The sequence below is a fragment of the Halyomorpha halys genome, unplaced genomic scaffold, assembly GCF_000696795.3.
Source record: "Halyomorpha halys isolate HHAL.00 unplaced genomic scaffold, Hhal_1.1 Scaffold1271.1, whole genome shotgun sequence".
In the NCBI taxonomy this organism is placed as follows: Eukaryota; Metazoa; Arthropoda; class Insecta; order Hemiptera; family Pentatomidae; genus Halyomorpha; species Halyomorpha halys.
The window spans coordinates 253732-275323 of NW_027113754.1; the positions used below are offsets into that span (position 1 = coordinate 253732).

Below are 21592 nucleotides of genomic sequence, written 5' to 3' on the forward strand. Positions count from 1 at the left end.
TAGATACAGTTAAGAGCCAAAATTGATGACTCTCCAAACTATGGTTAGGGGGAATGAAAAATGGTGGCTCTTCCAGAAGTTACAAATAATTCATTTTTGAGTTCTTTCAAGTTAAAAAAAATTGCACATTATTCCCTGTTAGAAAATGGTTCAATTTTTACCTAGACTATACAAGAGATACATCCAATTTCATTAAAAAGTAAATGTTGAAGTATTTAAGGTGCAGGCCCCCTGGAGTTTATTTTATTGTAGAAAAACCAAAAATGTTCACTCATTTTTTGTTTAGAGCTCCATATCCTTAAAAAATTTCATATAACATTAATTAAATTAGAGTAAATTTTGTAATTTGAGTTCTCATAGAGCTCTTTACTTTCAATAGTTCTCAAGTTACAGTTTTTTTAATCAATATTTTGTGTATTTATTTTGGAGAATGTCATGGAAATTACTGCTTCTATGAAGATAAACATTATTAACTAAATTATAGTACAGGCGTCTGTACACCTAATAGTTCCCAAGATATAAGGCTTTCATGAACCAAAAAGTTTTTCCAAACAACAAGAAATCTACATTTTATTAATTTATTTTTGCAAATATTGTGGGAACTGTTCCTGCTGCTCAAGAGTTAACAGACATCTGTATGTTGTTCATAGGGATCAGTAGTTTCCATCATAATTGCCAAAATAAATTCACAAAATATCGATTTTATGTTATTTGGAAAAACTGTATATCGAGAACTATTGCACCTAAACAGCTCTATTAGGGTTCATATATGACTTATTAAGTTTTTTTTTTAGAGTTTTGAAGATTTTTAAAGCTCTGAAGGAAAAATAAATTTTTTAAAACAACCGCCATTTTTTATTTCTCTCATTTATGATTGACAGAGTCATTAATTTTGACTAGTTGCTATACATAGTTTTCATTAAAGCAATAAAAATTTGGGGTAAAATAACTTCCTTTTTTTATTTGGGCTCTTGGACTGTAACACCCGTTTTGTATATAATTCTTTTACACAAATTTTTCCCATAATCTGTTGAAATCGTTAGCTATCTTAATTATCCTGTTTCTCCTTTGCCTACCTTGTAATATTGTTTTCCTGTCAGCTGCTTGTTGCGTCTATATTTCTTCTATCTACCTGGGTTTATGGCTCTGAATTTTAAAGGTTAGGAATCCTTGATATAGATAAGATTAATAATAAAAAAGTGTATTCTGAGGGTTTTAATTATGATAATGGGATGGTTTTAAGATTTTTATTATTTTTCTTTCCTTTAAGAGTTGTTCTGAAATAATTCCCAGAACATTACAATATATCGAAAACAAAATATATAATTCATCGTTGGCAAAAGTGACATGAGTTTCAGAACAATGGTACAATTTTACCAGATGTTTGGTGATGAAATTGGTTCATGTCTGTCACACGAAAACAAGTAATTTTTTTTTAATAATATAAAAATTCTAAATTTATTCTACTATTAATTTTTATATATGCTATATATTTATTTATATGTATATATTTATATATCATACAATCTATACATAAAATATATATATTTATTTTTTAATTTTTTTTTGTGACTAAAAATGTCTTTTGATATCAATACAATAATTTCATCATTATATCAAATAGTATAGTTTATAGTTACTAAAGTAGACAATTCCTTTGTTCTTTCACACTTTCACAGAGGTGCGAAGAGTTAATGTACATAATTACTTTCTTTTTTTTAAAAGTAACTTATGGCAATAGTGTTATATAACAATGCATTAGTATACTACATATGCTTATATTATTTATACTTATGAGCTCAATAAACATATATACAATATCAATAGTAGGTAAGCTATTGATTTTAACCAACAAATTTTATGTTATATTATATGGATGTATTATACTGCCATAACTTGCTATTTAAATTCCTTATGATTTATTTAATGTTCTATTGTTGAACAAGCAACTTCAAACTAATTGAGCAATATACAAAAAATTGAAAAAAACTAATATGTATTTTAACCAAATTGATATGAAAGTAATTACTTTTCACTTAGCGAATAACAATTATTAGTGGACTGGTTTTTGAATTCCATGTCCCAGTTAGACAAGAGACAAATCACAACACTAGACATAATCACAAATTACAAAAACTACCTTTTGACCAGATTAGTTATATACTTTTTGGTGACTAGAAAATAAAATAAATTAGTTTCTCTACCTGAGATCATTAAATATTGTCTAGTTATTTTATTGCTTTTTTTTTTAATCTAAGAATATACAAGTTCTTAAATTGAATAATTATTTCCATCAATTATAAAATGTTTTTATTAGATTCATGTCCATAATTTATAAAAACATATTTTAAATTTCTTTTGTTCCTCATAATTATATTAAGAAAATTTTAGTAGCACTGAAATAAGAAAAAAACAATGTTTTTCTTTCTAAATTAAAATATGAAACCAATTATTATTCAATAAAAGCAAGCTATGGCAGAAACTACTCTGATTTAGAACAACTGCAGTACACTTCTTTGCAACTTCAAATTTTTCTCTTCAATAAATACTGCAAACATTTCACATTCTTCAATGATTAATTTATTAGCTTAATTTGATTTTTTGCTCAAATCAGCATATTTTAGTATTTACAATATATAATACTTATAGAAAACATACTTATAGAATATTGTGTTAGAAATTGGGACACAAATGACTTTTTTTTCTCACAAAAAAAAGTTGTAAAAAGGCAACCATGTGGTAGATATTTTCTATTTTATTAATTTTTTTAGAGTGTTAATGAATAAATTATTCTAAAAAGATAACAACAGATAAACAACTATAATAATATTTAAAAATCATTGCTAATAAGATATTCTAAGAAACTAAATAACATTTGTTTAAGGAATTCTTAAAAATGAATTTAAAATCATCTATAATGATTTATGTCAATGTACGTTTTTATAATTGATAAGAATTTTTATTAATTAATCATTTAGTGAAGAAAATGAAATTTTGTTATTTTGATAGTTTAAAAAAATCTGTGATAAAAAAAAGAAATGAACTATCTAACTCTGTAATTGATATGATAAATCAAGTGTTGGAAAATTGTACTTTATGCTAAATGGTGCGTAGTGATAAGTTCTGTTATTTATTTTCTTTTACTGAATATTATATTAAAATAGGTATTTAATTGAAATTATATTAAAAATGCTCTTCATTAGGAATAGCCAACCTTTTTTAATTTATGTGCTATTTTTTTTTATATACACTATATTAACCAATGTTCTTTTGTTGCAGTATTAAATTTATTAATTAAACTTTAGTTTATAACTAGTCATAAAATAAACCTAAAATATACTGAACATATAATCAACAATACAGAAGACCAGATAATTTAGTTATGTATTGACGTAATAGTCGATCTCTCAATAACTAGAACCTCAGTAACTCCAAATTTTATCCTTCATTTACCTCAAGATTCTGACCTCATCGTTATCTCTTTGAGTTGAACATTTCAAAATAAAAACTTGATTATACAAATGGTCTGAGTTTATTAAGCCATATAAAATCTCTGTAAGTTGAAGTTTTGTTACTATGATCATTGCAATTCAAAGTTCAGAGATTCTTATGTAATTTGAGCAACATCATCATTTGATGGGCTCTCTTCAGTTCTACACCTTACGGTATGTTCCTATTTATTTTTGTTCTTAGTGTATGTTTATTCTTCAAATGTTTCTGAAACATCATTTTTAGACATTGAGCATGGAGAAGAAATGGAAACTTATCAAGGCCGTTTATATAAGTATGAGATAAATGAGTGATTTTACCGAAGTAATGGGCATATTGCAAGTTCATCAACAAATTAAAAAAAATTGTACAATCTCATTCTCATTTTGACTCTGCCATCAACAAAATTCTTTTGAAGAGAGACTTTGCAAAATATATGATTTTTTAAAAATTAATAATAAGTTATATTAAAAACATCTTTTTCTAAAAAAAAAAAATCATATCAACGAATAAAATAGGTACCTTGATAAATGAGAATGAAAAAAAAAAAAAATATTCATGGACGAAAGTCCTCTAAGGATAATTACTTGGTTCAGACTTTATGATTAATTGTCTGGCAGATAGTTACAAGATTGTGATATTTAAATTGGGGAAATTACATATAATAAATATATATATCATGTGATAATTAATGTTATGGCTATTCAAATTGTTTACATTCAACTGGTGATTTGATTATATAATAGGTGAAGGAATAAGTGTTATTTAAAGGAAAGATCAGGTGAAGATTGGTGGATAGATATGAGGAAAGAATTCCAGAAAGAGGTTGCTTGTATAACAAAGGATTTGTTGAAGAAGGCAGTTATATGAGAGGGCATATTTAAATCAATTGGCCGAGATCTAGTATTTAATGAATGGATGGATGAACGCTAGGTGAAATGTAAGTAGGATTTTTGGTTAGGAAGACTTGGAAGAGAAAAACACTGAGGAGGTGTAGCCATCAGAAAGTAGGATAAAGCCACTTCAACTGGTATGTGTAAATGCATCATATATTTTTGTTTAATACCTTGTATTTATTGGTATGCACTGGTTCATTACTTCAATAGGAAAATAAAAAAGGTGAACGAACTTTATAACTCAATTTGGTTATTTTAGACATCATTTTGCTTAAACGTTGACTTGATAACTCAAATTTTTCCATTAACCATGGAAATTTTTGCATTCTGAGATTTGAGTTATTGAGAGTCAACTTTTTATTTCTATTGAGCTATGAACTTTACAAAAGCATTTAAGATAACAGATATTGATATTTATATTCATTACAGGTATATTTATATATTATTAGTTGAAATTTCTTTTCATAAAAGCTTTTTTACAGGTTGTTGTTAAATTAAGGTAAACAAGAAAATATGTTTTTCAATGCATAACTCAATTACTTGTATGATCTCTTGAATTATTGAATAGATTTAAAGTTTATTTATAAAGAGTTTTTTCAACTCTTTACGAAGAAAAATGTACAATTTACTAATGTAATACTAATAATATTACTAATTCATGTAATTATATTTGTTATTAATATTAATAATTATATTTGTATATATACCTGCATAAAAACAAAAAAATGTTTTCCTAAACCCTTGATAAAACCCAATTTAACAAAAAAACTTAAAAAATAAGAGATAACTTAAAACATAATTCAGAAGAAATTTTCTTTCTCAAGTAAGAGGAACAAACTAATTACTTTTTAACATGGAGAACTAGGAACAAGGCAAAATAACAACAAACCTTACCAGATGATATAATCTTTATGTCTATAATGATGTCTATAATCTTTAAATCAGAAGCTTACGTGAAGGACTCACGTTGATTATGAAAATGGTCTTACTTTTCTAATTGTGAAGATGGCAAAACAAGTTGATACTTGTCTTCAAGTTTTTTCCCCTTTTATAACATCCTACTTCTATTGATTTTAATTTTATAATTCAGAATATATATTTTGAAAATCATTTCCATTCCCACACATACGTAAAAGTGTAGTATGAAAAGCTATTGAAATTGATGTTTCATTTCTATTTCTAAAGTCATCATTTGATTCCTTAATTCTCTGATGAAAATACCTGATGACCTCATATAATCTCTGTTTTAAATTCCAAACCATTTTTAACATACATTTAGCATAACTGAAAATGGTTTCTAATTCCTCTGAAATATGAATTACCGATAGTTGATTATACTAGCATTTTTGAGAATATTTGATGAAGTTCGGTATGAACTTTTTAATTTTTGCTAATATTCCACAGGTTGACCATCCCTGTTCTACATTATGCTTAGTTATTTATTTAATCGAATATCAAGCTAGTGCATATAAAAGCAGTTGTTGATTTTTCAATTACTACAAGCTATTTTTTTAGTAATTTTATTACAATATTAAATAAAACTGGCAGAAATAGTTAAGTGGTGAAGTTATATTCATAAAGTTTATATTTTTAGCATTTTATTTTATTTTTTAATGAACCAGACAAAACAATTCATTGATGACTGGTAAATGTGGTTTGGTCCCTGAACTCATATATTTATATATATTTTTTTTGACTCAATAACTTAATATTTATATGCAACTGAATTTGATTGATTTTAATTTTAATGACATTGAAATAGATTTTTATTTTCTTAGAGAAATTGACCAATAATTATTAAAAAAATAATCACTTTAGTTTTTTTTTTTTTTTACAATTCAATTTACTATTTATTTTATTTTATCATTTGTACAGTATAGTTATGATACAATATCGATAAATATGTAATTTTCCCAATAGTGACTTATTTAAATTGCTTTGGAATGAACTATAAATTTTATTAAAAGTATTAATCCTCATTACAAGTGTTTATTTCAAGATGCGAATACTTATATCTGCTACACAATAGTACAAAGCAAAAACCTGTGATTAAGATGATTATTATAATACAAATTTCGTAAATGATTGAATGCAAATTTGAAAAATTTGTAATTTATTTTTTAAATACAGGAAACTTGTCTGAAACATTGAAATAATATATCTATCACTAGTATTTCTGAAGACAACATGATGTGTCTGTTGAGTGAATGCATTAACACAATAATGTTTGTGATTCTAGAAAAACAGTGTGCATACTTCTTTAATTATAATAATAATGGGATCTATGAAACCTTTTATTGATTTTTTCTTCATATATTGTTCCTTTTTTATATTAATTTTAGCAATTGTGTTTTTGAATTATAAAGGTAAATATAATTTTTCATAGTTGTACAAAAAATATCCAACATACATTTTTAATTTTTCAAATTTTTATTTAATAGTTCAGGTTTTGATCCATTCTACTCATTGCAAAATAGATCAAATAAGCTGATTTTTGTCAATTAAAAGGTATATGATGTTTCTCAAAAACTGACTCTAGTTACTGTTTGTTTTCTGTTTGAGCTAAACTTTAAAGCAGCATCTCAAGAAAAGCAATAATATTTTTAATTAATGGTACACCTTATTCCAAAAATCTAAACACTTATCTTTTACAAGTGTCAGTATAAAAGAAGAAATTTAGAGTTTTCTGCTCAGGTGGTTTCCATAAAACAAAATGAAGCATTGTATGAGCATGAAATCTAAATAACAGGATCATACTCATATATGTTTGCACATCTTTTATCAGTTTTTATTTTTGTACCAAATAGACAAGAATTAGTACTTTTGTTTAAGATACTTTCCGTATTAATTTATATGTTGTATTTGTTAAAAAATATGTTGAAAAACTATTTCATTGCATGAAATAGACAATTATTTTTAATATACCCACATAGCCATTAAAATAAAATGACAAAAATTGGACTTATCCACTGCCTAATATTGTAAAACTTTCATGTGATGTTTTATCATAGATTCGATTATAAACTACTTACAATGGGATTAAGAATATGAATGTGAACAACTTGAATAAAAATTTTCATTTTAATTAAAATTGGGTTTCTGAGTGTTAGATTTTATTATTTTTTTTCTTAACTAAGGCCAAGTTATGTCTAAGTTATGTCATAATATTTAAAAACAAACAAATATTCACTACAACATTTAAAAGCATCATAAAGACAATCTTATGGTAAAGGCCTAGATATTTTTTATTTTAAAATAAAACTAAGTTGTGTCTTTGTTTCAATTAATCAGACAAGTTTCAGCTACTCGGTTTGGAAAAATATAGTAGAAATGGTATTTTTTCGAAATCGATACAAAATATGATGAATTAGAATTTAAACATTATTACTTTTTTAAATATAAAATTTTAAAATATTGTAAAAATAATTCAGCATACTGATATTTATACAAATGAATGTAATACATTCGAATATATTATTATTTTCATGAAGGATAGATTTATAATAAATTGAGCTTATTTTGTTGATCCTTATTATAAGGAAAACCATTAAGGTTAAACATTTTTTTACAATAATTCATATTATCTAATAATAGTTATTGTATTCTATTTCTATAAGCTAATATCATTCATTTTTCTAAGTTATTGTTTTTATAAGTTACATATTCATAAAATAGTGTATTACAATAAAACTTTTATTTAACAAATTTGGTTTTAAACTGATCAAAATATTTTAAAAGGGCTTTTCTTGTGAGACTGTCGATCTCAACTATTCGTACACAGATTTCTTTTTTAGTTTTTATTTTATATTTTATTACAATAAAATTTCCCGACTGATTGATGAAATACATTCTTGATAAGATAAAGAGAAACAACTCAGAATGTGAATAAGATTTCAATTAATGAAATTTAATTATTATGGTTTGTCTTGTTACTTTTGTTTGAATTTGATTATTCTATTGTTTTTTCCTTAACCATTGATAAGTTTTGTGTTTCTAAATATATCTGTTTACAGTACAAGAAGGTCTGAAAGTATACAATAATGGTTATCCAATTCAGACCATTTAAATATAATGGTTGAACCTTTATAATAACCTTTGTTTTGGTTTGGTCAATATCAAAAAACATTTTATCATGTTATTTTATGTCTTTAAAGTTGTAGGTCCTCATTAGGGCTACAATATAGTTATCAGAATATAGATCCTGAATATTGTACAGTAGTATAATATAAAATGTAACAATTCGGAGTACATAAATAGGTTTTTTTAAAATTTTTATATTATATGCTTAAAAGTATGGTTCAATCTTATATTTATAGTAATATACATCAGACCATACTTAATTTTGCTATTATATTTATTTTATATTATATATTGCTAGTTTATTTATTTTAGTCTTCTTATTCTTGTAGCCGTGATGAGGATCTGCTATTCACATTGAAATTTTGGCAGGGCCAATACAACAACACAAGGAATTATGTGATTTATTGACTGTATGAATCCCTGACTTATGTTAAAATGCACATTTAATATCAATGAAGAACAAATGCCTTTATTTCTTTAATCAATTTGTTTATCTGAAAACAAAGCCTAGGCAAATTTGTACGTTTCTTATCGACTGCTGCACAGTTTTTCTCAATACATGAAAATATTGCATTATTCATTTTAAATTCATGCCTTTAACTATATTTTGTTTTTTTATTTTTGTAATTAATGTTTGAGTGATATTCGTGTCACTCCTTCCTGTTCCTTATTTAAATTTAATTCCAGTTTTTTTTTTTTTAATTTTTATTTTCTGTTGTTTTTGTAACAGTCAGTTTTGAGGAATGATTTTAAGATATTACTTTTCATCTTGCATTTTTTTCTTTTAATAGAATTTCAGCATTTTAACAGCTGTTTAAAGTTATTATTTTGGCACTTGTCTCCAGAGCTTACTGGAAACATTTTTGTTAAATTTGGTTTCATGTTTGCATAAAATGCACTGCATATTTGAAAAAATATTCAGTGGAATCATAAGTATACTAATTTTTGTCCTAATGCTTGGTATAATTTAATCTAATATATCTCTAACATTCCTTATACTCCATAATTTCCCTCCTAGTATATTAAACAGATTATTTTTCAGTATTTATGTACTTTTATCAAATTAAAAAAAGTGCCTTTTCTCATTTTTTAAGAATATTACATTTACCAAAAAACTTTTATGAAATTTTCCTCTCCGTGGAGGTAGTCCAGTAATAGAGGTCCATAGTTAAAACAACTATTTGACATGCGCTCTTAATTGAACATACAAAAACAATTGGGAATCAAACAATATTTTTGCTTGCTACATCAATAATTTTGTCATGTTTCATGTAATTATGTGATTAAAATGTTGAAAAATTTTTTGGTTGGTTTCTTATTGTATATATGTGGGTTCAGTTAATACATGATGAAATCAAATTTAAATATTGAGATTTATATTCAAAATATGTATTGTCTCCCTGAAAGTTTTCTTTAAATATAATCCACAATATTCAAAAAGAAAGAAAATTGAAAATGTAAGAAACACATCTATATTCTCTTTGGTTGTGTATGAATCAAATCCTACTCCAGTGAAAAGTAGAAGGTTTTTATCATATTAGCTTTAGATGTGTGTCTAAGAACTTTTGAACTTGTGTCTAAGAACTTTTGACACTTTTAAACTCAAAACCCTTAAGTTAAATACTGAAGACCAATTTAGAGTTTAAATGTTTATATTAGGTATTATATTGAAAAGTTTCTTCCATTTAATGTCTTTAGATCATTCATATTTTATTGAAACGTTTCGGAACTCTTCCTTCGTCTTAATGTGGTAAATAATTTTATAATCTTACAACCTTTGTTTGAGCAAGCTCATTGCTTTTTAATAAGTTTATGTTTTGTCTTAAATTAAAATATTTTATATTGTACCCTACTTTAAGTATTTTATTTTCACTATCTTAGACAACTGACTAGAATCTTTAAAGCCCTTCTCTCTACTACAATTGTTATTGCCCAGGATATTTCTTTCTTTAAAACTATATTATTGATTTATTTTTCTAATTTTTATTTATTTTTTTTATAATAATTTTGATTAATTAGTGAGTATTGTTTCTGTAATTTGTTAATTATATCTAAATAATTTATATTCATATATATTTGAACCATTTTTGTAATTAATAGTGCTTTTAATATATTTTGCTATGTACTTAGCCTTCTGTAATATTCTATTTTTTGTTATTTTTTCATTTTCCAAAATTATAAAAATAAAACTGACAATGTAAATACTGATAAGGTAAAAAAGCTATTATTTATTGAAAAGCAATATGTACGCTCAAAGGTGATTATTTTGTGAAATGGTAAAATTATTTCAGATTGTTCATTTTGAAGATGGGAGAAGAAATCCGAAACATCGATGAAAAAATATCCATTAAATACGGACATTAAAAGAAGGACTTTTCACATTAATACCTAATTTAAGAAGAAAGCCTCTAATGTGAAAAACATTTTAGTATGTGTTTATTATTGGTGCATTTAGATCCTATAAAAAGATATGTGATTGGATACTTTTTAAATAATGCGTTGTGAATTCAAAATTAATTATAATAGTCTCAATTCAGTGCATGTATCGTCTAAATCGGGTGGTGTAGTCGATGGCTACAACAGAAGTCCCTTAACGACAACAGTTTTATCACAATTCCTTTCTATTAACAATGTTCACTTCCGACAAGACGGCACAAAGTTTCTGTACAAACACTCTATCTACAATATACAAATAACAACAGATGGTGAAGAAGAGGTGGAATTACAACGAGGAACAGGGTTTTTGCAAGTCTCAGAGGCCAGTGGACGTGTGGGGCTTTGAAGTAGATGAGGCGATCTCAGAGAGGCGGACGTCAATAGGGACTCGGTCGTCGTAGAGGGTGGGGGCTTGGAGGATGATCCCCGCGGTACCGACGAGGACCGCCAGCGTGAAGATCCAGAGGAACAGTCGGTCCAGGACCATGGCAACGTACTTCCAGTCTTCCTTCACCTGTAACAGTCGTCAATTTTGAAAAAAAAACAATGTGTACCTTCTAGAACTTAAATTGTCCTAATTGGATAAAAATGTGTACCTTTTAGGACTTAAATTGTCCTAATTTGATGGCATAAAATCTGGCGGGATGCGTGCATCACACCACTTTCACTTACCAACCTATTTACATCCCCATGTTTTCTATAGATTGATTGAATTTTGTTGAAGTTATCGCTATTTCTGAAAAACAAATCTAAAGACAGAGAATGTGAAAATTCTGAACAAAAAAATATTTATTTTTCTATTGCCTTAAAAATTCGTCTTTTAGGGTTTGTTGAGATGGGAACAACGGATATCAACTCTGTTCCTGCCAAGAACATTACAGTTTAATAAAAGCTAACGATGCTTTGTATGCAATAGAGATCGTCTGGGCTTTTTCTGACTCCAACTCCTGTCTCAATTATTCCTTTTTTCTCCTTTAATCATTCACCAAATTCTTTAATATTTCATATTTTTCATTTTTTATTACCGCAAACAAAGTAAACTGGTTATTTATTTCAAATAAACAAAATCAAAGGTACTTCAGAGGGAGATTTTTTTAAAATTGCGCATCTAAGCCCCGCCCCCTTAGACTATTTCAATGAGGATAAGACCGATCTGATATTAAAAATCACTTTATTGCACATCGACATTTCGACTTCAATCGAAATCGTTTCTGTGGTAATTGATAAAATTCTGAATAAGCGATTCTATAAAAAAATATATCTGAATAACCGGTCAGTCGAAAAGTTGCTGTAACATCCCAGCTATATACCTGTATCAACTCTACCTTCGTGCTACTTTTCATCTTTGAGCTAGATTGTTCACGTACAAGGGTACTCATACAGACTCATTCATAGACACACAGACCATTTTGCGAGACTAATTTATTTGAACTCAGGTTCAAATAACCAAGGCTGTTATATTTAAAAGGGGTTTAAATAACGATATATCAAAATATATTTCATCTTACCTGAGAACTGAATTTTTTTATAGTAAACATATATTATAAATAAGTTGTATTTTGTTATATTATAATAAATTATATTAAAAATATATATTAACTATTAAGCTATTAAACTCTTCAAATTGGTTGTAAATCGTTTAAGTTTGACAATGTTTTTTTTTTTTGCAAAATAATCCTTGTATATTCATTTAGTTGTGTTTTAAGTTATTTTCTTATTATAAATATTTTTAAAAATAAGTAACTTAAATTAAACTGGGAAGTTTATACACCACAGAATTACTAATTAGTTCACTATGTTTCGGCCTTGCAAGAAGACTTAGGTTTTATGGAAACATGCAAAGGATGGTCGAAGAGAGATTGAAAAAGAAGTTTTTCAGTAGGATTATGGGATATAAATTCAATCATGGATACATGGTACAAATCAAATAGGAAACACAGAGGCTTGGGATTACACAGGATTTGTGTGAAGATAGACCAGCGTACTGGAAATTCCTGAAATATGCGGTGCTTGTAGTGAACAGTAAAAAACTCCTGTCTCGGAGGACTTGGGCGGAAGAAGTTCAGTGAGTCCTCAAGCAGAGATGGGCAGAGAGGAAGAAATTGAAAAAGAAACCTGAGTCATAGTTGCGTAGTCCTTAATAGCTGCTGTTTCGCGTCAAACAAATACATATACACACAAATATATATATATATATATAAGTTATGGGATGGCCAGGCACAGTATCAGCCGTAATCCTAACTCTCCTACAAACACTTAAAATGTATATAAGGGAGATTAAAAGGAGAAATAAACCAGTGTTATTCCAGCAAGTTAGTGAGTCATTTCAGGGCTCCTTTTCCTTTTTTTTTTTTTTTAATTTTCACCCGACTACACATAAGTTATATATATATGCATATATAATACAACTTCATTTTATGTATGTTTTCTTATCGACAATCTACTTTTATATTCCGATTTATATTTAAAAAACAAACCATTTAGTGCATTCAGTATTGATTTCTAGGTTAGTTTGAATACAAAGAAAAGTTCAGCTCATTATTATTTTAATCAGACCAGTGTTTTCATCTATAAAAGAAAGACCCCTAAAAATAAAATATTTATTTGAAAATTAATTATTCCTTTCTTTCCGTTTTCTTTTCGTTTTGTCAGCAGTATTTTTTTTTTCCGCCGAATAAATTTCGATTATTCTATAATTATAAAATAAACAATTATTAAAAAAAATCATTATTATTTAAAATTGCAGTATTACTAAAGATGACTTTGTTCTTTTTTAATCCAAAATTCCTTTGTCATAATTTTTTTTATTATAGGACATCTGCCAAGATTATATAAATTATTATTAATAAATATGATTATAAATTAAATGTATGCATATTGTATAACGAGGAGAGGGGTAGTACAGAGGGTAAATAACTGTGCTACCTAACTCGTTTGAATCCAGTTATGGCAGATAATTATTTATTTTGTTACTGTACCCTTGAATCAACACAGTGGGTTCCACCCAGCCTCTATAAAGTGAGTACCCTTGATTGGGGAAACTCTGGCGGTTGAGCGTGATCACGACCAAATTTCTGCACAACCATTGTTCATGAAATAGTACATCCTTACAAAGGACTGAACATCTGACCCTTCATGAGTTGAAGCGGTAAGGATTTTCCTTTTCATATTGTATAACATATACAAATACACACTCAAATCCAAGTAGTAATACTTGGCTTGGCAGAGGTTCTCATGATTGCAATTCGCTGTATATTCTGCAATGAGGTTATGTATTGCCCTAGTGTATAACCTCAGGGCCGTGTTATTCAGTCCATTGCCCTCTATTTGTTCTCACCATTAATTTTTCTCTTCTAAGTGCATTAGTGGTGAACTGAAATTAACTTTAGATTAAAATTGTTGATTTGTAATACCTATTTGAAAAGAATGATTTAAATTTGAAAATAAACTCTGTTAAAGTTATTGTGGTGGAATATTACTCTCTACTATAATGGTTTAGTATTTTACTGTCTAAAAACCTTTAATTTAATTCCTCAATTTTTGATTTTGATTCAATTCCTCAATTGAAAAGAATGATTTAAATTTGAAAATAAACTCTGTTAAAGTTATTGTGGTAGAATATTACTCTCTACTATAATGGTTTAGTATTTTACTGTCTAAAAACCTTTAATTTAATTCCTCAATTTTTCGAGGCCAAACGTAAAAAAAAAAATACCTTCACAGCACGCCAGCTAATTATCTTAGAAATAAACAATGACGTACACAAATGATCCATTTTAATATAATTAAATTTTTTCTCTTTATTTCTTTAAAATTTTGAATTGTATTACATTAAAATACTTGTAAATGATATGTGTGTTTCATTGCTATGGCATGAAACAGACTTGTAGAGAAACTTGTCATTGATAGCACTCCAGTAAAATTTCGATATAAGGTCTCGAGGCCATATTCTTTTCAAACAAGAGAGGAATGTCAAGAATTGGAGAGGGAACATGAGGATTGGATACGGGAGGTCTTCTTCGTTGCCTTAGTGGAGCCCGAAAGCTCAAGCCTTTAGTCCAGATTCACCTAATTATAGTCAAGTAGATCTGTCTTTAGTAATGAATTGTATGTTTGGACTGTTTGTTTAGTGGGTGTTGCAATATTCGGAATCAACATGCAGTTTCCTGTCTTTTCAATCTTTTGTGAAGATTTCAAGTTAGTCGTTTGTTTAGATTTAGTCCAAGGTAGTACATCTGTTAAACAGGGATAAGTGGAATATTATTAAAGTATGGCAGTCCGTTGGTTTAAGACGAAGCGTAAAGATATTTGTTGGAATTTATTTTAATCTTCCAGTTTTAACAGTTTGGGATGCTATTACGGGTTATTATCAACTGAGAGTAAACATGTGTCATTAGAATACGTGGTAAGGGTAGTGTCAGTATTTTTTGAGATATCAGCTCTATTGACTGCATAGAGGATTGGACTGAGTATACTATCTTCAGAGAGACATATTCTATTTTCTGATACTTTGATATTGACAAATACCGTACCCTGGTGGAGTCCTCCTCCCGCTTGGTGTGGTCGGCGATGAACCTGACGCCGTCGATGGCCTTGTGGAGCTCAGGGCAGTGGTGCCAGTGCAGGCGGGCAGGGGGCGGCACCTCCTCGGGCAGCGGGGACCCGTGCACCCTGCAGCTGCTCCCTCCCAGGCCCGTCGCCTCCAGTTCCCTGCTTTCACCAAAGGATTATTATACTTGATATCTAAATACAGTTTGTAATGCTATTCTTTGCAGTTTTTGGCTTAGGTATTAAGAGTTCAACTAATAGTCCAAGAACCCAAGAGGAGAAAAAATGAAGTTATTCCACCTAAATGTTTTATTATTTTAATGGAAATTATATAAAGTTAAGAGTCAAAATGTATGGATCTGCCATAGGGGTAATACAAAATTACATATTCCAAAAAAATTATTTTTAGTTATTTGAAGTGAAAACAATATTGCTTGTTAGTTTCTGTTACAAAATGGTTCAATGTTTACCTCGACTATTTAAGAGATAAAGCCAATAACATTAAAAAGTAAACATTGAAGAAATACAATTATATTGAAGATTGGATTAATAGGAAGCTTTTGTAAATTTTTATATCATAAATTTATTTTCCAAGACAAATTAATAGATGTACTATGTTAATGAATTCTACATTGAACTTAACATAACAAAGGTTGCTTTACTTTTATTATCTTTTCTAAAGATTTGAGATATTAGAGCTTGCCTAATAGTTTTAAAGCCCAGGAGGAGAAAAAAAAGTCATTTCACCCTAATTTTTGATTATTTTAATGAATGCTAGAGATACAATAAATGCTAATAAAAAGTAAATATTGAAGTATATAAGGTACACGCCCTCAAAAGTTTATTTTATTCCTGATAAACTTGAAATATTCGCTCAGTTTTCATTCGTAGCTCCATGATTTAAAAATTTTTTTTTTGGATTTGAGCTCTAAAAGATTTAAGTTCAAAAGTTCTCTATATAAAGTTTTTCAAGAAGCCATATTTTTTTCTAAATAATGAATAAAAAAATCAATTTTTGAAAACTAGCTGCTCTTACTATCGACTTTTATTTTCGACTAAATTATAATACATTTAATTATATTTAATTTAAAAGCTCATGAAATTCGCCAAAATAAAATCGCAAAATGTTGATTACTTATTGGTAGGAAAACTTTTGGTTTATTAAAAGCTACACCTCGAACTATTTGATGTACAAACACCCGTACATCAAATAGTTCGAGGTGTAGCTTTTAATAAACCAAAAGTTTTCCTACCAATAAGTAATCAACATTTTGCGATTTTATTTTGGCGAATTTCATGGAAAGTGCTATTCTTCCTCAATTGAGAGCTATATCTTCATACAATCTAGCTCAATAATAATTGAGACCTATATCTCCATCCAATGGATGGCCTTGAATTTCCGAAAATTCTTAACACTATAACCGATATGAAAAATATAATATATAAACGTTATTATTCGTTTATAATATATACAAAAGATATATATATATTTTTTTTTTTTAAGAAGTTTACTTACCTTGGGACGAAGTCATCTATCTGCTCGAGAGAGGGGAAGGCCTCCTGGGAGGTGTCGACGAGGCGGGAGGCGGAAGTGTGGCTCTGGAAGAGAAGTGGGTCACGCAGCTCCAGGCCGTTGCAAGTCCTCACCATGATCCTCTGGGCGTTGGCACCACTATGATATATATTTATTCAGTTTTACCATTAACATTCGATAATAATACTTCTTCGAGATCTGAAAGATTAATCACTTTTCAAACGAAATTATTATGAATTCATGATAATTAAAATTGATTTATTAATTAGAAGATTAAGATAGTTAGTCGAAAATAATAAAATTTTAAAATCTCATTATTTGAGCTTAAAATTATTATTATTTTTTTTTTAGAAATTCGAGTTAAAAAAATTATTACAATCAATAATTATTGTTGGGGGCTCTTAGGATAACTGCACTTTAGTAAAATCTTGTCCTTTTTCAAGTAATTACTTTTGAAGTGAAATTATGCTTGTAGAAATAAATTAAAATTAGGATATGTTTATCAAGAAGAGAATGTTTCGAATAAATTAATAAGATTTCAGAAAATTAATGATATTTAAAACTTAATGAACTATAGGTAATATGTAAACGAATAAATTCAAAATTTCTCATTTAATGCATTATGCGAATTATTTTTTATGATATTATATGTAACATTGAAAAATATACATACATCTTCATGTTTATTCGAAATATTATCTATCTCTAATTTTTATCATTAGGATAGGCTCTATAACCAATCTTATCATACTCGTATTAACACTAGGATACGTTATTATAAATGTGATTCATACTAAAAAGCGGTTTAACTTTAATTGATAAAATACCCGTGCTAGAGTATGTTGATGATTTGATATCATTGGAGAGAAACGCTTTATTTAGTCATGCTACCTAAATACATTGGGTTGCCAAAATACAGTATATCAATCAATCCATGATCGGACATGTACACAATACATATATTTACAAGATATAACAAAAAATATTTTTTTCCCCTAACTTTTCCTTTTACAATCAATACTCTTCTACCTGCTAAATTCAAATATTTGTTTTTCCTATTTAACAATTTCATTCTATTTGACAATTTTATTTCATTTAATTGAAAAATTTATTCTTTCCAATTCACTGGGAAGACCCTCTCCAGTTATCCGCTACCCACGTTCGATTCGTTAAACAAATTTATCGTTAGATAGCATTGTGAAATCAAACCAAAGACATAATAATCACAGCAGCAGGTCAGTTTACAGAAAAAAAAAAAAATAAATACATTTAGAAAAAACAAAACTAATATACAGATTAAAAAAAATATTTATATAGTTAAAATAAATACTTGAATGAATAAATGAGTTGTAGGTGGTAATGTATGATCCCCAAGGAGCCCAAAATACTATTTTCCGCCAAGATCGCTGTCAGATTTACTTTGTCCGAAATTATCGGCTCTTTTTATAAAGAGTTGGTATAAAGTTAAAGTTATAAAGTATAAAGTATAAAGTTGGGGTCGGGAGTCTGATTTTCTGGACCCCCTCCCTCGCTTGCCGCGGACACCGAGAAACCCCAAAGACGCCGCTACTGCGAGGTCGCCGAACATTATCTATCGTGGCATGTGAGGACCTGGCTTGCCCCTGTTACCACGCCACAGCCGAGGTCATGCTTGCCAGTCGCCGGGGGAGAAAGAAGTTTTTTACGAACACTGGAAGAAAAATACATGGTTTTCACCATTTCATGAGGGAAGCGGCAATAGGACGTAGAAGTAAACGCGGCAGCGAGAGTTCCAACGCATTCACCGAGACTTCCAACGCAGTCACCAGATAAGCAATCACTATTTCTTAATATATGAGACCCCAAGTTTGTTCTTGTATCATATTATCGAAATAATATTTAAACTAACACCTACTAACTCGATTTGCTCCCTCAGGGATTTTATTTTGGTCTCTTAAAATATATATATGTTGAATAATAAGCAGAAGGTCCCACTATTCAACCCCACCTTTTCCACACTTATTAATTTAATATTTCAACATACATTTGGGATACCTGGATTAAGAAACGGACTGGTCCCGATGCTAACACCAAGGTCTTCTAAGAAGCTCCTTGTTCTATTTGGTATTGTTCCGCGAGATCCAAACCAGAGGCCTCTCATGGGGAACTCTCTTTCTCCGAAGGTCTCGCAGAATTTTTCATATATTTCCTTTTTTCCCCTTCCTACTCCACCCAACTGATTGAGGTCATTATTCTCAAATCTCATCGTCGGATCCAATACCAGAGCTGTGCCAACAGTTTTAGAGAATGCCACAATATCGGCGTATCTTACGTATTATATTACGGCGTATCCGTCGGTGTCAACACAATAAACCTCATCGATGGAGGCGAAGTCTTTTTTTTTTAAGTAACTTCATCAATTGTTCTTTGACCCTGTGGTGTCGCCGTGTTGTAAGGCCGTGTTGTCGGCGTATTTTCACAGCACATGGGCTAATGTTTCAGACTCCCTGCCACATTTACGACAGAGGAACCCAACTTTGATGTAAGAGGAAATACATTCGAACATGTAGAGATGATTTGCACGGGTGTACGATAACTAGAAAAAGCGAAATTGAAGAGGAAATAATAGCGAGGTTAAAGAAAGAAAAATATAGAGGAAAATGCTGGTTAACTTTTAATTCCGAACTTGCTTAGCTCGCGCTTTCAGTCCAGAAACTTAAGAAACTTCGAAACTTCCTACTGTTCTTTACGGATGCGGACTTTTAAACTAAAGGAAGACCAGCGCATTACGGTTTGTGAAAATAATGTATTGCATAAAATATTGAAGGATGATTTAACTGTAGTATTTAGAAGGCAAAAGAACGCTGAATGCACCCAGTAATATACGAGACTTCATAATCTAAGTGATAGGTTGCGATACAATAATGTTAATTAACATTGATCCGAAGAGTAAACGTCTCAGGGGTATATCGAAGCGTAGATAGGAGGATTTTATTGCTATATATCGAGGTTTTAACAATTCCGACAACAATATGTCAAATGTTTTAGAGTGATATAGCCACAGATTTGCCAATGCCTCAATACAGGGACACTTTCTCCCAGTCGGTTAATGGGTACTTGTGGAAGGGACCTTTCCGAGCAAATCTATTAAAACAGGCATTGCTTTGTCGGTTGGCAGGTAAATTATAGTTTATACATAACACCTGGACCAAACACTTGTAGCCCCTTTTAATATATTCTTCTCGGGCGTGGCTAATGAAAGCCAATGAGAAATAAGATTCGGGAAAAGGTAAAGCCTCTACGAAGGAGAGGGAAAATGGTCAGGAGGGAGCAGAAGACAAAGAAGTACAGAAAGGTCCAGAAGTAAGGAGACTGCACTTCTACGAGAAGAAGTCCTAAGAAGGGCTTATCAGACATGGAACGCCATCCCTTAGGCACAAGACGACACCCAAGGCCAAGACACACCACGGACAGCATCTCCCAACTCAGCAGTCCCTCAGATATGTATTAAATAATAAGTTATATTATACATAAAATAACAATATTTTAAACTATTTATCTGAATCATTCAATCATTTTATAACTTCATTTTATGGTTATCTTGTAATCAATAAATACACAATAAATAAGTAATTCCTTTATGCAGTCTATATACTATTATATTACACAATACCACCCTTTATTATATTATATAATTAATGATAACAATATTTTATAAATATTAAGATATTTAATGATAAACTGGTAAACACAAAAAGCCTTCGGAAAGGAATTCAATAATGATAATAGTTTTTCAGGACTCAATCTTATTTAATTAACTTATTTTTGGATAATTGCCTTCAGCGATTGTCCTGGCATCCTGAACAACAGTATACATAGCAGTATTATGTGTGATATTGTAGGTTTGGGTTTCGAAGGGCATCAGTGAACAGATGTATGTAGACAGGAATTTATGCTTTCTATGTCGAGCCGTTGGGTAGTCTTTATTACTACTATTATTATTGGAAAATTGTCTATTTTGGGTAAATGCATTTAAACGTAGTAATAGTAGTTATCTTCTTTATACGACCAGCTTAAATATTAATTGTTCTAAAATATGGCTGGTATTTCAGAGCTGTTTAGGGAAGGACCCTAACGGTCGAGAGCACTTGATAAAGTCCCCTCGAGGTGGAGCTAATGTATGCAAGGGGCTATGCAAATACTCGCATTAACTCGCTCCGACCGATGCCAGCAGTAGGCTGCTTCTCTTATAATGTATTGCCCTAACGGTGGTATTTATAGCGGGCTTATTTGCTTAGTGAGTAAAAAACGGTGATTAACTTTTGTGGGCTATTAAATGAAGGGATGACAATATTTACATAGAGAATAAAAAAAAAAAAGCAACAACTTTAATATGGAATAAAGTCTCTGAAGAATATGGTGGCCGTTGTGATCAAGGGTATCAAGGAATCACCTCAGCAGCCTCGTGTCATAAAACAGAAAACGTATCTTGTCAAAAGTTGTATATAACTCCGCAGCTATCCGAAAAATCCAAGTCTAAATACTCTGGCTGGATATAGAAAAAATATATCACTATTTTTCTGATTTAAAAAAATTATTTTTTTTGCTATAAAAATTCTTATTTCAGGGC

At 29.3% G+C, this 21592-nt stretch overlaps 1 protein-coding gene across 2 annotated transcripts in view; it reads right to left on the reverse strand.

The window, feature by feature from the left end:
• Positions 1 to 8720: 8720 nt before the first annotated feature.
• Positions 8721 to 21592, reverse strand: part of LOC106689060 (acetylcholine receptor subunit alpha-like) — a gene marked incomplete at its 5' end in the record, with an annotated part of 33399 nt that continues 20527 nt past the window's right edge. The window contains 3 exon segments of one of the 2 annotated variants that reach the window (XM_014433830.2): positions 8721 to 11415; positions 15434 to 15611; positions 16966 to 17121. In XM_014433830.2, coding sequence (XP_014289316.2) covers positions 11218 to 11415; positions 15434 to 15611; positions 16966 to 17121 — 532 coding nt within the window. 2 annotated transcript variants of the gene reach the window in all.